The following is a 15990-nucleotide window of genomic DNA, read 5'->3' as shown; positions in this document are numbered from 1 at the left end:
CTAAATTTTTTACAAATGAGGGCCCTGAGGAAGGCAGAGGTGAACCTTTACTATGGCACCCTGGGGCCTCATATGGTGGGAACAGTGAGATTGAGGTTCTATCTCCACTTTTTTTTGTGTACAAATCTTTACAATTACACATACACAAAGATGTAGGATCTTTCCTTAGCAGAGCCTTCAATAACAGTGAATGGAGACTGTGAAGAGCACCTGCAACAAATTGAGCAATATGTTTGATGCTATTATGGTCTGCATTTATACACATTGATTAAAAACATGGAAAGGGGCTTATCCAACACCCAATTTAGCTATATTAGAAACTGTGAACCAAAACAGCCTTATATGAAGAATACATGGCATTTTAGAAGGAATTTGTGCAGAAATGATCACAATTAGGAAAGTAAACTGCCTGCAAACAAATAAAAGGCCTTTAAAAGAAAAAAATATATAAATCACAGTGGGAAGATAGATGCTTTAAAGAGGAGCTGTTAGGTATAAGGTCTCAGAGAAAATAAACACATATATCAGTAGCTAAAGATTGGCTGTACTTACATTACATATGCATTTCACTGTCCACGTTTGGATTTCACTGAATTTGTATATAGTATATGCAGAGATAGATGCTCCTGACAGCTCATGGCAGGCTCCATGTTTTTCTGTCAAATGTGTCGTCATGTCCTGCCTGCTTCCTGATCACAGATAAGCTCCTACTTGAACAACACAGTGTGCAGTGAGTTAATGAGCCATGGGGCTAGGAACAATAGCTGACTCCTGCAGTGTACTCTGCCCCAGAGATTTATCAGTGCTACGCGTTGGACTGAGTTACAAGCTGCTGAAACGTCTCATTAGCAGCCGAGGGGAGGGCCCCAGAATGCTTTGCAGTATAGTATGCGGCTTGCGTCCTCTTAGGTCTAACAGCTTTTCTGATAAGAACACATCAAAGGTAAAAGAGATTTTTATCTTCAATAATGCCTTTATGGCTTCCTTCTAAACTGTTTAACACAGGAGAATAGAGGTTTAAATTAGCTTCTGCAGCCTGACAGTTACTCTTTAATACTGTATTGTACTTTTCATAACCTATTTTCTATACAACCACAAGAGGGCAGAATTATTTGGTATGCTTCATGCTGCATCTGAAAGACATTACCACTGTGACAATTATAATGCACTGTTACCTCACAGCAGAATGTAGCTTGGTTGTAGCTTGGTTTGTCTTGTGACCATTCATGCTGCATCACTGTGCTAGAGCTTCTTGAATGGATAAACCAAGAAAGTCTGCAGAGATGAGCAAAGTAAATAGACTTCCTTTTGCTCAAATTTTCCTAAGAGGTGATTTGAGAAAAACTCATCTGCTCTAAAATATAAAATCACAGTGAAAAGATGCTCTGAAAGATACTACCGCAGAATAGACAGGTTTGACCTCCTTGTGTTATTGGGATTTCTGCTTCTAGGGTAAGCTACTGTCTGCAGTCATCTCTTCATTCCAAGTCATGTCTGTTGGTGTCCATCCCATCTGAACATACATGCGACACATCCACACAAATCAGACTGTACTGAGTGTCTGACAACTCAAGAGTATATCTCAATTCATAACCAGCTCTGTTTTTTTTATTGTTGCTGACAAACCAGTAATTTCAGCAGAAGGGTCCATTAGAGCCATTAAGTGGGCATATAAATATATGTTTTCTTAACACTTTTCTTCACACAAGTGTAGGAGAGAAAGAAGGATGCCAGCAGCTGGAGTGATGGTGTGAAGAAATCGATCAAACAAGCAACCATTACTTTCCTCTTCTGCGCTTGATTACAGACTTAATTTTCACATTCTCCTGCAGCTCTACCAGCTCACTGACTGTAGCATGAAAATGATTTTTCAGAGAGCTCTGTGGGATCCTTGCAGATGTCTGCTGGAAAAACCACAGCAGAACACTTGCACATTTTATCTTTACTGCCAGATGCAACCAAGTTCAGGTTTTCCGCACTTCCATTATGCAGCCCAGAGAACTGCGGAGAAGAGGCAGTGCAGGAACACGGAATAGTCTCAGAAGAATCAGATGTGTGTGCAAAATGTTTCACAACTGCTGGAAACTATAAAACTAATTATTTGCAACCCTCAGCAAAACAAAAAAAGTTGCGACTGCTTGCCCTTTAAAACTGGAAGGAAGCTTACCAAATCCAGTAGAGTCTGGGTTATTCGTCCCCAATGGGTGTCGGTTTGTGCCAGATAAGTGTGCTTTCTGGTTGCTTAAAATTCAATGTTATAAATAGGCCTAGCTAATAATGTAATATACTCCACTCTATATACACAAACCAAGAACTCTGTATTAAATGTCAAAATACAGTAATTGAAAGTATACTAACCTTGGTGTAGCCAGGGAACCCAGTCTTTAAAGGAAATCAGAGCTGTCATAAAAGGAAGATTTGATACTAACCGACTGCTTCCTCCAACAGCATAAACATGCTTGAGTCCCACGCCTGAGTCCCGTAGTCTGCCGTTAAGCCGCAATCAGCCCCGGTAACTTGCTTGAGTCAGTCAGGGTCTACTGCGCATGCGTGGAAGGTCCGCACATGTGCAGAAGACCCAGACTGGACCTGACTGAGCCAGTTACAAGGGCTGATCGTGGTTGAACGGCAGACCGCGGGAGGACGGTGTGGGACTCGCACGTGTTTATACTGCTGGAGGAAGCTGTGGGGTGAGCATCAAATCTTCCTTTTAGGACAGCTCTGGTACACTTTAAGCACAGCAAAGCTCACAAGCAGCCTAAGAAGTTGGGTTTCACCCCAGTCTGCGAGTACTGCTGGCAATTTGTGCTGGTTGGTTGGGACTGCTGGTTAGTTGATGCCCGGATAACCGGGACTCTACAGTACAATTGTCTCCCAGATGGTAAAACCTAAATATACTCAATGATAAAATCCAGCCAAAGATCGATAGTTTCCATTTTTTGGATTGATCACATCAATATGATCGGATTGGTTATGGGGTTTTCATTTGTTAATAGCCACGGCCGATCATTTTTGTTCAAAAATGATCGATCATACATGAGATTGTATCATTAATGGCCAACTAATGGTGCCTATTAATGGTAAAATATTTTCCTCTGATGCAAAAATTTGATTGGATTTGTATGACCAAATTATACACAAACCTTGCAGTGTATAGAGAAAATTGTTGTGAATCGATTCGATGGTCAATTGGAATACAGAATTTTGTGGATCTAAATGTTAGATTTTACGATCGTATCTGAAAAGAAAAAGTGCCCTAATCTAATCATTTATAGGAACAAAAGCAATAACCTTTCAATCACCAACGGGCCAGCAAATCTGATCGAATAATCACATCTGAGGAAAACATTGTACAGTTAATTGGGTACCTTCAAGTTTACATCCTTATTACTTTGCCTTCAAATATTTTGGCAGCTCATTAGATGTTAACCCTTAGTGCATGAACACATGCCTGAATAACAATCCAAACAAATCAACTAGATTGTCTGTAGAGAAGGAGCGAATTCTTGGGGTAAGGTATCAGAAAGCAATGTTTTATTAGCGGTTTTGTAATCAGGCATGTTGGTAAGTATTCATTTTGCTAGATGCTAATCTAGGAATTCTTAAAGAACAAGCGACACCCATGCTAACCTAGAGGGGGGGGGGGGGGGGGGGGGGTTGCAGTGATTTCTAGTTACGCCCCTGCTAATCATAATTTGTGATGTTAGGACACATTAATCCATAGATAAGTGATAAGATGTAAGACAAGCCTGCAGATGAAAATGGAGAAAATAGTGGATTCACACTGTGCACGCTGCACAGCACACAGGTTATAATGAATAGGCCTATAGAATTGTATGGGCAATGAGTTAAAGGAATACTATCGATTCACATATTTTTTTCAATTGACACAGGAATGGTTTGGGAAGTGCTGCTAGTACTGGTGTATACATTTTAATAACAACTTCTTTGTTTACTGTTAGCAAAATACATTCAAAGTTTACTGACACCAAAACTGAAGGCTGACTGAGCCATGAGGAGAGGGGAAATTCCCCTCACACTTGATCAGTTAACTCTATGGCCTGGTGCACAGCAGAGGAGTTTTTCTGAGCGTTTTGAGTTTTTAAATCTGCTGCTAATGTTATCCTATGTGTCTGTGCACACTGGAGCAATGAGGTTTTGTAAAAAACTCCATAGCATTACATTGGGAAGAGCTTTTAGAGGTTTCAAAAGCTCTTCCCAATGTAATGCTATGGGGCTTTTTACAAAATCTCATTGCTCCAGTGTGCACAGACACATAGGATAACATTAGCAGCAGATTTAAAAACTCAAAACGCTCAGAAAAACTCCTCTGCTGTGCACCAGGCCTATGTGTAGCTTTGTGTGTGACAGAGAAGAGAGCTTCCAACAGCTGCAGCTCCTGTGTCCTGTGTTTCTGACTGACCTGTCTGAAGAAAGCAGAGGAAATGTAACTAATTCTCACAGCTTTTTCAAACTGTTTTTGCATTCAGAGTTTGATATGTTTGATACTTGCTTTCTGTAGTCTGATATGCAGCTCTGGCTGTGCATTGAAGCAGACACCCCTTCTGCAATTGATTTGTCCCAATATAGCTAAATCCTACCCTCAATAAGTTACAGCTTTTGCCTCTGATATTTAACATGAAAAGTAGGAAAAAAGTAAGAAAAACAGCTACTTAGACATTATTTATACATTGACATTTTAGAACACTTGGGGATCGATAGTATTCCTTTAACATGCAGAATTTATCTGCAACTCCACTGAGGCAATGTGAATGCACCCTAAGAGATGAGCTCAGCAGAAGGCTGACAGCAAAAGTTACTAGTTGTACCTTTACCTTCCAAGCAGCTAAATACACTTGTCAATCTGTCAGGTGATGATGGTTCTGATGGTTCAGCTAAGTGGCATCTACTGGCTGTGTAGGGAAAATGCCAATCACGCTAAAAAGTCAGAAACTAGATGGAAATTGAAAGAATTGATGTGTGGTCTTAAACAAAATGGCCAGTAACACAATAATTGAACAGTGGATCATAGTTTGAATTACGCAGGGTACAGGGCTCACATTCTTAATTGTGCTGAAATTTGTCACTCTGTAGCCAGCAACCAAAGACAAGATGCAGCTAGACGGAGGCAAAAAATGAAGAGGTGGTGAAACGGTCACATGACCACAATTTACATACGTGAAGAAATGTACTTCAACATTTCATAAAATGTTTAATTTCTCCATCTGGATCTAGTAGGAAAGCCTGGAGGCATATATATTTTTGTGCTCCTCTCAGGACTGCATACATTTGTGTAGCCCGCAGACCCTGCCCGTTTTACTCCCTGCACGCAAATTCCCTGTCAGAAATGATGTAGGGAATAACCACAAGTGGAAGCGTTCCATAAAAGTATCCTATAGGAGGTGGTTGGGTACCCCAAGAAAGAGAAGGTGCTCAGACACTGGGAAATGGTAATGAGGAAACCTACTTGGACACAGTTATGAAGGCGAGTTATTACCACGAAATGTGCAGCAATTGCTTGGCTCAAGCGATTAGAATCCTAATTGCACTGCTAACCGGTTACTACGGTCAACTGCTTCTCAACCTTCCTTCTACAAAACCTGGAAATACAAGACTGTAGCAGACTCCAGTAGCGTTACAATTTCAGCATCAGGGCAACAATTACTTTATATATATGTGAGCACAATGAGTATTGAGTCTGTCAGAAGTAATCTCATGTACATCTTTCACAACAATAAAGCCCCTCAGTAGACGAGGAAATGTAAGCTTATTTATTATGTGCACAGAGAAGACACAGGTTGATTTAGCAGGATTTACTCTAGTAAAAGGGCGGTGAAGATCAAGAGAAAGCGGATATATGACAAGCCTGAAGTGAGTATACATCAGAGGGACATGAACTTTTCACCTCATTCCAGGCGCACTTCCTCCTGTCACTGGCTGAAATAAGACAGGCTGAAGTCTATTTAATTTTAGATTGAAATAGAATGGACTGAAGAGACTGGGCTCATGGCCAGCTGTCACAAAACGCAACCCGGCAAGGCAGAGACTAAATATTACACTGTAATTAGTTTGCACTATAAGCAAAACTCATATCACCACACTCCATTATTCCAGTTTGTCTGGTGGGATATTTACAGTTATATTTCAAAAGCAAATTATCACTGTATCAATCACTGTCTTTCACCAAGTCTATACTTTGAAAGGAGGTTCATTTATACTGTATTTTCCCTTTCTCTTATCCTGTGCTCCCTATCTTTCTATCCCCCCATCCTGTGCTCCCCGTCTTTCCCTCTCTCCCATCCTGTGATCTATGTCTTTCCCTATCCCCATTCTGTGTGCCTTGTCCTTCCCTCTCCCCGATCCTGTGCTCCCCTTTTCCATTCCCTTTGTCCTGGTGGTATAATATTGTGTGTTTGGGGGGGCTAATTGGTTGACAGTTGGCCTAGGGCAGTGAAAAGTAGAAATCCGGCACTGATACTGGGGGTGTTACCTATTACCAGGGGCCCTTCTGGCTAATCATACTGGAGGGGGGGGGGGGGCTACCTAATATTGAAGGTCACTCTGGCTACCCATACTGGGAGGATACCTAATACTAGGAGGGATCTCTGGCTACCTAAAACTTGTGGTGGAAAGGGGGGAACGAGGGTACATTTTGTTTGGGGGGGGGGGGGGGGGGGGGGAGAGCCCCGATCAAAATGTTGCCACGGAGCCCCATGATTTCTAGCTATGCCCCTGACATTAACTATATAAGCGAGTCACGGTATATAGTGATATGGTGTGTGTGTGTGTGTAAGCATATATAAACACACACACACACACACACTTTGCACACATCAATATGGAGCATGTTGTGGCACTGGTTATGGATTGACATTCTGGCTGTATTACTGTGTTATTTGAGTGCATGCATGTGTGCAGACCATTACGCAGTTCTACTGTGCTGACTCTAATCTGGAAAATACATACGTGTTGGGAATCAACGTAGAACATTTCTTAAAAAACCAGGAGTTTAAAAAATACAACAACAAACTATGTTATATTATGATGTTATAGGATTACCAGTGCCGGCCTTAGGGTTCACAGCACCCTGAGCAAAACCTGATTTTTGTGCCTCCCTTCATCCTCTTCGCGCATGCGTGCACACAAACGCACGCACACACACAGCCCCATATACAAGTCACCTTTTCTCCTGAGATATCTCCTAGGACAGTGGCTCCCAACCTCTTTGGACGTTGTGACACATCACACCAAATGCTCAGATCTCTGTGGCACGTCACATATGTATAATAGAAATATACTATTAATAACCACAAATGGATGGAAAGTGTGCATTATCATGAATGTATTTAAAAATGAAGGCTAGAACCTTTCAGGAATATTAAAAATTAGTGGGACAGTTAGCCCCCCCCCATTTAAAATGATAGCACAGCACCGACAATTTTCACCACGCGTTACAGGCGCCAGTGCGCCCCCCCCAAAAAAAAACACCCTCAGACTCAGTATAGGTAGGCAGCCAGGTATAGGTGCCCCCAGCATAGGATCTGTAAGTGCCCTCAATATAGGTTGCCAAGCATAGGTGCCCCCAGTATAGGAAGTCAGTTGAAAGTCTCCATCGCCCCCTTAGGTAGCCAGGCGTAGGTGCCTCCAGTATAGGTAGCCAGGCGTAGGTGCCTCCAGTATAGGTAGCCAGGCGTAAGTGCCTCCAGTATAGGTAAGCCAGGCGTAAGTGCCTCCAGTATAGGTAAGCCAGGCGTAGGTGCCTCCAGTATAGGTAGCCAGGCGTAGGTGCCTCCAGTATAGGTAGCCAGGCGTAGGTGCCTCCAGTATAGGTAGCCAGGCGTAGGTGCCTCCAGTATAGGTAGCCAGGCGTAGGTGCCTCCAGTATAGGTAGCCAGGCGTAGGTGCCTCCAGTATAGGTAGCCAGGCGTAGGTGCCTCCAGTATAGGTAGCCAGGCGTAGGTGCCTCCAGTATAGGTAGCCAGGCGTAGGTGCCTCCAGTATAGGTAGCCAGGCGTAGGTGCCTCCAGTATAGGTAGCCAGGCGTAGGTGCCTCCAGTATAGGTAGCCAGGAGTAGGTGCCTCCAGTATAGGTAATCAGGTGTAGGTGCCCTCAGTAAAGGTAACCAGCTATAGGCGCCCCCTTGGAAGCCGGCGCCCTGAGCGACCGCTCAAGTCAAAGGCAGGCTATGAGGATGACCTGCTAATGTTCTGAACAGTTGTTACGTACATAGAAATCCTTATTTTCCACTTATTTGTGATCTTCTATGCTGTATTTTCCTTGTGGCACTTTATCTTAGGGACTAGCATGTCCTACATTTTGTTTAGCTATAAGTGCTAAAAGCACAAGCTGCACATTTTACATGCTTTACCATTCATTCCAAAAGATTTTTTGTAAACCAAAAGTTAACTTCAATAAGCAGGAGTGCTCAAAAATATACTGTATCATACTAAACCAAACTAAAACATATCTGGGTGCAAGAGGGGAGGTGTAAAGCCCGACTAGAACTATACCCAAAAGGCAAATTCAAACATTCTAGCAGGACTTAATGGAGGAATGTCTTTTATAAACCAAACTAAGTAACTAACTACTGTATGTAACAGATAACAGTTTTAATTTATACTGTAGTATTAACGTTGTGGACAAAATATGCGTTTCAAGGGCCTAAAGTACTTACCACTGCAATACAGCCTGCTTGCTCTCCTGTTCAGATGCAGCTGGTTGATGAGTTGCTCGGGTGTGACAATGTGATGTCAAAAGTAGGAAAAAATAGATGCCAGGCTACATTTCCCAGTATCCATGCACTACAGTAGAAACCATGTGTGTACACAAAGCAGCAGGACTGTAGTTCACAAGTAGTAGGGGGTAATCAGCTGAAAGGGCCTTAATCTGCTAAGAAGCATCTAGCCAGGCAACAAAGGTCTAAAAGCCTGTTTGGATGGGAGTGAAGATGGAGGGAAGTAGGGGTACACTGTATATGAATAAAATACCAAAGAGGTAGTGCTTGTAATTTACACCAATGAACATAACAGTTTTGAGAATTTGCTTTGTACCATTTTATTATAGATGGGCTTTAAAGGGAACCAGAGAAGAATGACCAGCTAAAATAGGAAAAGGATTTATACATACCTGGGGCTTCTTCCAGCCCCATAAGCCTGGATCGCTCCCACGCCGCCATCCTCCGCTTCCTGTCTCGGCGGTACCGGGTCCCGTCACTTCCGGCGGACGCGCCAATTGTCCGCATCACAGGGGCTCTCTCCATACCCTTACGCATGAGGCTGCGCAGTATGCAGCCGCACCCGTAGGTATATGGAGGGAGCCCCTGTGATGCGGACAATTGGCCGCGTCCGCTGGCCGACTGGCGGTAATGACGGGATCCGGTACCGGCGGATCCAGGCAGCGGAGGATGGCAGCGTTGGAGCGATCCATGCGTATGGGGCTGGAGCTTTCCCCAAGTATGTATAAAACCTTTCCTTCATTTTATATCTGGTTCTGTTTAAGCTACAACACCATAGATTTTTGTCACCTGTAACATCTGTTTAAGACTGTTTCAGGTGAAAATCTAGAGTGTGTACAGATGTCCACCATTGTACTGTCCTCCCTCTTCAGTTTTCAGCAAAGTCAGTAAAATCCTTAGGCAATACTATTGTTGTCCCCACAACAGGGCACCATCTCCTCTCCCCTCACCTGAGAAAACAGAAGAGGCGCTCACCTCAAACAATCACAAATGATCGTTTCCGGCAACATATCTCCTGGGTGTGTATGTGGCTTTAAGGCACAGTAAATGTAAAGAGGCCCTAAGCAAAGAAGCAGATAATGGTAAAAGCCTAGAAGCAGAGGTGACATAAGGACAGATTGCTGCCAGAGAGAAGGAAGGTCTGTGCAGACAGACTCACTGTTCTAAGTTTAGAGGACGGCGAGGCTGCCATGGTTCTCATGAACTGCAGACAAAGGAAGACAGGAACTTCCCCCCTCCTCTGCTGATTCTTCATCATTCTGCACATTCCTTAACTCCATATGCCAAAATATCTATGACGCTATTGGCTGTATTAAGCTAATGGAGCTTCCAATGTTTTTCTTGATGAAATTTATTTTTAAAAGCAATGCTTTCCATGTCAAAAGACCATTTGATCAGTTAAACAATCATTCTCTACAAGTCATCGGTCATCCACCCCTTTGTCACTTTCATGTCCAGACACCGAACTAAAAAAATGCTATTTAACAGGTAAGTAAGCAGAGTGCTTCAGTATTACTTTTTTGTGTGAAATGAGGCTTCAGCAGTTGAATAACTTCTCTAAGTTATGATCACATGACCAGAAGTAAATGCATAAAGACATCAAGTTTTAGACAATGCGCTGCTGTTTGAGCTGCATCATCCTGCTGTTCAGACTGTGAGGAGGAAGGCAAAGACCAAATCTCGGAGACGATTGCTGCCTATAGCAATGGCAGCTCATGCAGCAGGAAGTGGTGGTACCCTAACTAGGTATTTATAAGTTAATAATGTGACAACAAATAATCAAGGATCTTCTACAAAACAAGTTCTTCAGCTAAGTGCCAACAGTAATCCAGGAAAGCATATGCATGGACATGGGGTGTACAACCGACCAAGCAGTTAACCCAAACTATTTGCAATGAACCACAATTTATATTATGGGCAGGCCATGTCTCATGGGCAGCTATCCAGTCCCAGATCTAATTTGGCCAAAGACACTACCTGTATGGATTTTTTTTATATTTTCTCAGTGATTGCATGCTTTCTGGTAAACTTGGCCTTAGGTCAGCTTGGGGAGTACATATTATGACTGCGAATGACGGCTTTCCCCGCTGCCGCTAAACTCACAAGCAGCGTTAAATACTATTCGCCGAGTTGCAACAACTCGGAGGGAAATGTAATTCGGGGTCTAGCAGCAGCCAGAGCCCCCAATTAACACTACGTGGGGCGCGCATCATAGCATTGCTGAGATGACGGCGCTTGGCTGTCAGAGCCGCTTGCCGAGATTAACTGATCCGAGCTTGGGAGCCTCTCAGAAGTCAATGGGCAAAGCGAGTGGCTTATGTTCCTTAGTGGCAGCTAAAAGGCATTCAGTGGCAAGCAGACGAGAGGCTGAACTTCCAACAAATGTGCAGTTCAGCTGTCCATCTGCAAGAGGCCTTATAAAATATGTAATAATAGTTTTGATTATTTGCCTCCCACTGACAATCATAAACCAATGCAGCAGCTACAATCAGAATACAGAATATACTAACGCAATGCCTTATCAGCTGTGTAATATAAACTGTGTAAGTCAAATGCACAGCATGTACACAAACAAAACAGGAAGACAACCTGCATCTGGTGCCAGATTCATGATCAAACCGAGGCAGGCACAAGCGAATACGTTCTGCCTGAATGGAGTGCTGTAATAAGAAACCACAGGAGACTATATCCTCTGTATTTATATAGACAGGTGATGGTGGATATCTATAGGACCTGCTAATATCATACCTGCTAGCACACTGTGTGCTTAGAAACAAAACGGGGATTTGCAGTGCTATATTTACATTTAATAACAGCAATCAAGAGGCTGGGACGGACAGTCGCACACTCTGCTATGAAAGAAAAACCGCAGTATTGTTTTACGCTTACCGTTACGTTTAAAGCTTCTAGACATTTGTCTAAAAACTGCCTATGGAGAGAAAACAAAATACAGTAGAGTTGCCGTTAACTGGAACTTGAACAACCGGCACTTATGGGGGCCATGGGCGTAACTCTACCACTAATGCAGAGCAGCGAGCAACAGAAAACACATCAGAGCAGAAGGAGCCGTCCTCTTCACTTCTTACAGCTGCCAGCTGTTCTGCTGCATCCTCCATAGGCTCGCGATGTCACTTGACACACATCAGGAGCTGTACGAAGTATGAAGCGGAACAGTGGGCAGCTTTAAGGAGTGCCTGGAGCTTTGGTATGTGTTTCCTACTCTTCTTAGTTTTTGAGGCCGCTCTCACTCAGCACACAACTAAAGTCTTTGGCAAGTCTTTCCATCCTCAGTCATGAAGATGGTAAGTGGGACGTGACTGTCAAAGCCTCTCTCTTACCTTACTACAGTACATTGCTAAGTAATGGAGAGGACCGAGCTTGTGGTCAAAAGCTGGGTTCACTGGTCTTCCTTCTGTTAGAGTAGCACCAACTGAAAAAAAACCTGCTAAAGTAATCAGAGGACTGGGAGCTAGAGGGAGACTTTGTTGGGTTACTTCCCAGTATCAGCATTTCTGCTCACATGTTGGGATTTGGTGAGAGTTCGATTTTAAAGTTGGTTAAAAGGAACCCACAACAAAAACTGTAAAATGTAAAATTCACACATACATTTGATTTATATTGATTTGTTCCAGAATAAAATTTGTCATAATGCTCCATAATTTATCTTATTTATATGCAGCATTCACTTGTAGGAAAGTGTTTTTACCGAACTAGAGGATTTCGGCATCAGCGATGTGCCCGGAGTTTCAGCCAGGCGCCGCACAACTTACATGAACAATTAGTAAGGGGGGGGAGGGGAACAGAATAATTCAGCCACTGGCAATAGCCGGTGTCCGATCCAAATTATGAGTCCCCCCCCCCCCCCCCCCCCGTGTTGCTACAACTCAGAGGGGGAATAGTAATCATGGGGTGCCTGGAGTTTATGCAAGAGCACGATTTTCGGCTTCAGCCTGCGCCGACATTGCCCGCGGGGAGAATGAATAGATGCGTTTTTACCCGTTACTGACAGTTCAATGAAAACTAGTTTCATTTTAAAATTAGTGTACATTTTGCCTCAGTAGGCCTCTCACATCTGCTTGAAAGTGTATAAGTTTTTACTGGCTTTTTAAAAATGTGTTTTACATGCATCATAATGCAATTTTGAAGTATTTTATGTTAACTATAATGGGACAGAACACTCCAAGCACTTCAAGTGCTCATTACAGAATGCATTGGAATATCAAGTAGATACCGCTCTCTGCGTCAGGACTTGGACCTACATGGTTAAGGGCCCTTTTCCACTAGCGGCGTTTGCGATGCTGAATCGCAAAAACGCAAACCGCTAGCGATTTTACAATCGCTACGGTTTGCTTTTTAACATGGGAATCGCGGTAGGTCATTTCCACTACCGCGATTCGTTTTTGCGGGGAACGCGAACGCGCGGCGGAGCGATAATTGCCGCGATTTTGCTATGCAGTGCATAGCATAGCAAAATCGCGGCCGCAAACGTCGGGGGGAATCGCCGGTTTTGCGATTCAGCAATCGCTAGCGTTCAGCGTGAACGCTAGCGATTGCAGGTGGAAAAGGGCCCTAAAGGAGGAATTTGGTCCATTAGAAGCCAAAGTGTGATATCCAAAACTCAAGCGCACAGGAGGAAGATCATAGAGCACCTCTGTAAACAAAGAAATCATTCACTCCTATTACTGGTCTGAGCAGGGCTATAAAGAGAATGGCTTTATGAGGGCCATTATGAGTCCTGGGAGATATAAAAGATGTTCTGAGCGTGACTACAGCATAGCCAGTAAGCATGCCATTTCAGGAACATGTCTTGCTGATTTCAATATAAATAACTGAAAAATGCCACAAAGAATCATAACTAAGAGATATATAAAAAATGTGGAGGTAACAAGTTTTCTGAAACGGTATGATCACAAATGGTATTGAATTAGCACAGCTGCTACAAGTAAGGTGATGGCATTGCAATAGACTGCAGAGCTTAGATAACTAGTTCTGTCTTTCTCACTTGTGTTATATGTTTACTTATTTGATACTTTGTTTTTATTCTGTTTAATATGACATGAATATAGGATTACTAATTTTCTTTTGATTTTGTATTATAGACATAATTATTACAGTTTTCCATTGTATAACACACAAGCCTTATATATTTAGTTGTTTTTGTATATAGGTATGATTGTACGGTTGATAGCATTTCTTCATCCAGTTTGTATTATGCTTTTAAATGCAATAAACCTTTTTTATGGTAAAAATACCTTTACTTCTTAGTATTAAGTGCTTTCCCTCACTCACCGGGTTCAGAAGAACAGTCAGGAAGAGTTCACCACCCCGAATGGACTTATCGAGTTCTTTTGATCCTCCTGGATACTCATTGTAGAATATTGTGTGAGTAAAAAGTCCACAGGTTTGTCTTGGTAGAACCTTGACACAAATAAAAATACTATATTAGTTATAGGAAGCTACCATGTGTAACGATATAAGGATTCAATATTTATTTTACTTGGTTGGACAGTTAGGGCTGGCATTAACATCACTGGAAATTCCATGCACTGCTTACATTCACGGAGTAGGCTTTTATTGGAACACTATATTAATACTAGGTAGGGTCTCCCTTTGCTCACTAAAGTTCTATGTAGCATGGATCCCACAAGATGCTGGTGTTGGATGATCCCAAACCACCACCAGCCTGGGCTGCTGACACAAGGCAGGTTGAATACATAGACTAACTCTGCTGACATCAGCTTCTGACACTTCCATTTAAGCACGTCAGCAGAAATTGAGATTCAATAAAGAAAACAATGCAGTTTTGAACATTACAGTTTTAGAGAGCATATGTCATTCTGTGCCTGGCTAACATGATTGAAATGTAATGTACCGTAGTTCAACGTGTAGTGCATCCTGAGTCGCTTTTGTTATAACCACAGTTGTAAAGACCGATTTTCTGAGCTACCGTAGGACTTCTATCAACTTGAGCCAGTCTGGCCATTCATCTACTTCTCTCACTCATCTCAACAGTACTACTATCCACTGGATGTTTTTGCAGTAAGAAAAAAACAAAAAACATATCTGTATGTTTTTTTGGATGTTGAAGGAAAGCTCAGTGCCTGGAGAAAACACACACAGACATGGGGAAAACATACATACTCCATAAAGGATTGCATTGGGAATCCAAGTGCTACGAAGCAAGAGTGCCATTCACTACATCACTATGCCACCAATATATATGAGAAACAAATCATTCGTACAAATGCATTTTTAAAAGCTGTACATGGAAAAAAATAAACAAAAAAACAGTGGTGTGACAATGGATTCATGTTGGGTTGCGTCTCTATAATACTGTTAAGTATTCAAGATGTGCTAATAGATTATCTACTTGAATGTGTCTTAAATTACAGAATGCAATGTTGGTATGTTGCTATTTTTTTTATACCCTTCCAGTGTTTCACTGTATGTACATTGTTTGCAAATACTTGCTGGGATACTCCTTATTAGACATGTGCTTTTTTGCACTTACTAAACAATTCCCCTTTTCATCCTACATTTCTAAACTCACATATTACACAAAAGAAGACAAATACAGTCAAAATTCATCTAATCTGTGTACAATCTTGCTTTTGCATTGCAGTCTAAAAATACTTACCAAGATAACGAGCAGATTGAACACACTGACATTACCTCTGATCAATAAGTAAAGATGGTCAAAGAAATGCAAATTCTAGCTTATATGCACATTCACTGCAAATTGGACCTGGGCCAAACAAAAATGACAGGAAAGGCATTTCATTGGCCCAATTCAAAGATGCATACAACCTGCATTAAATTTACATGTAAGGACGTGTTTATTTTTGTATGCTCTATACTATGGGTATTGCTAGAATGTGAAAGCAGGCTGCTATCCCATTTGGTACAATTTTACATAAGAGTTAGAGACGTGCACTTAATGGATTTTATATATCATAATATACAAACCTCTGTGCTTACATTTCATATGGAATGGTATGACTGGACTATTGCAGGAATGTATAACAATGCTGGTGTGGGATAATTAGGCGTGGAATGGACCAGATTCTGGTGGGGTTTTGTTTTGTTTTTTTACCTTCTCACTTTTGTATGGAAGGCAATACCCATTTATATGTATGGCAACCCTGTTTACGTATGAAGGGCTATTGCCTCTATGGGTACTATGTGTAACAATACCTACAATTTATGCTTGTTAACAAATACACCAGGATGATTGCGCTTGTATGACATGCTATGC

General features: G+C 42.2%; 1 protein-coding gene across 2 annotated transcripts in view; it reads right to left on the bottom strand.

Annotated features, from left to right (window-relative positions):
- NDST2 (N-deacetylase and N-sulfotransferase 2) overlaps nt 1-15990 on the bottom strand; it is a 307422-nt gene that overhangs the window by 30486 nt on the left and 260946 nt on the right. For both annotated transcript variants that reach the window (XM_068258024.1, XM_068258025.1), the window contains one exon: nt 14025-14153. In XM_068258024.1, coding sequence (XP_068114125.1) covers nt 14025-14153 — 129 coding nt within the window. The remainder of the gene's footprint in view (nt 1-14024; nt 14154-15990) is intronic.

This window comes from Hyperolius riggenbachi, chromosome 10 (assembly GCF_040937935.1).
Source record: "Hyperolius riggenbachi isolate aHypRig1 chromosome 10, aHypRig1.pri, whole genome shotgun sequence".
NCBI classification, from domain to species: Eukaryota; Metazoa; Chordata; class Amphibia; order Anura; family Hyperoliidae; genus Hyperolius; species Hyperolius riggenbachi.
Note: the sequence above shows the minus strand (reverse complement) of the source record. Positions and strands in the feature narration are given on the sequence as shown.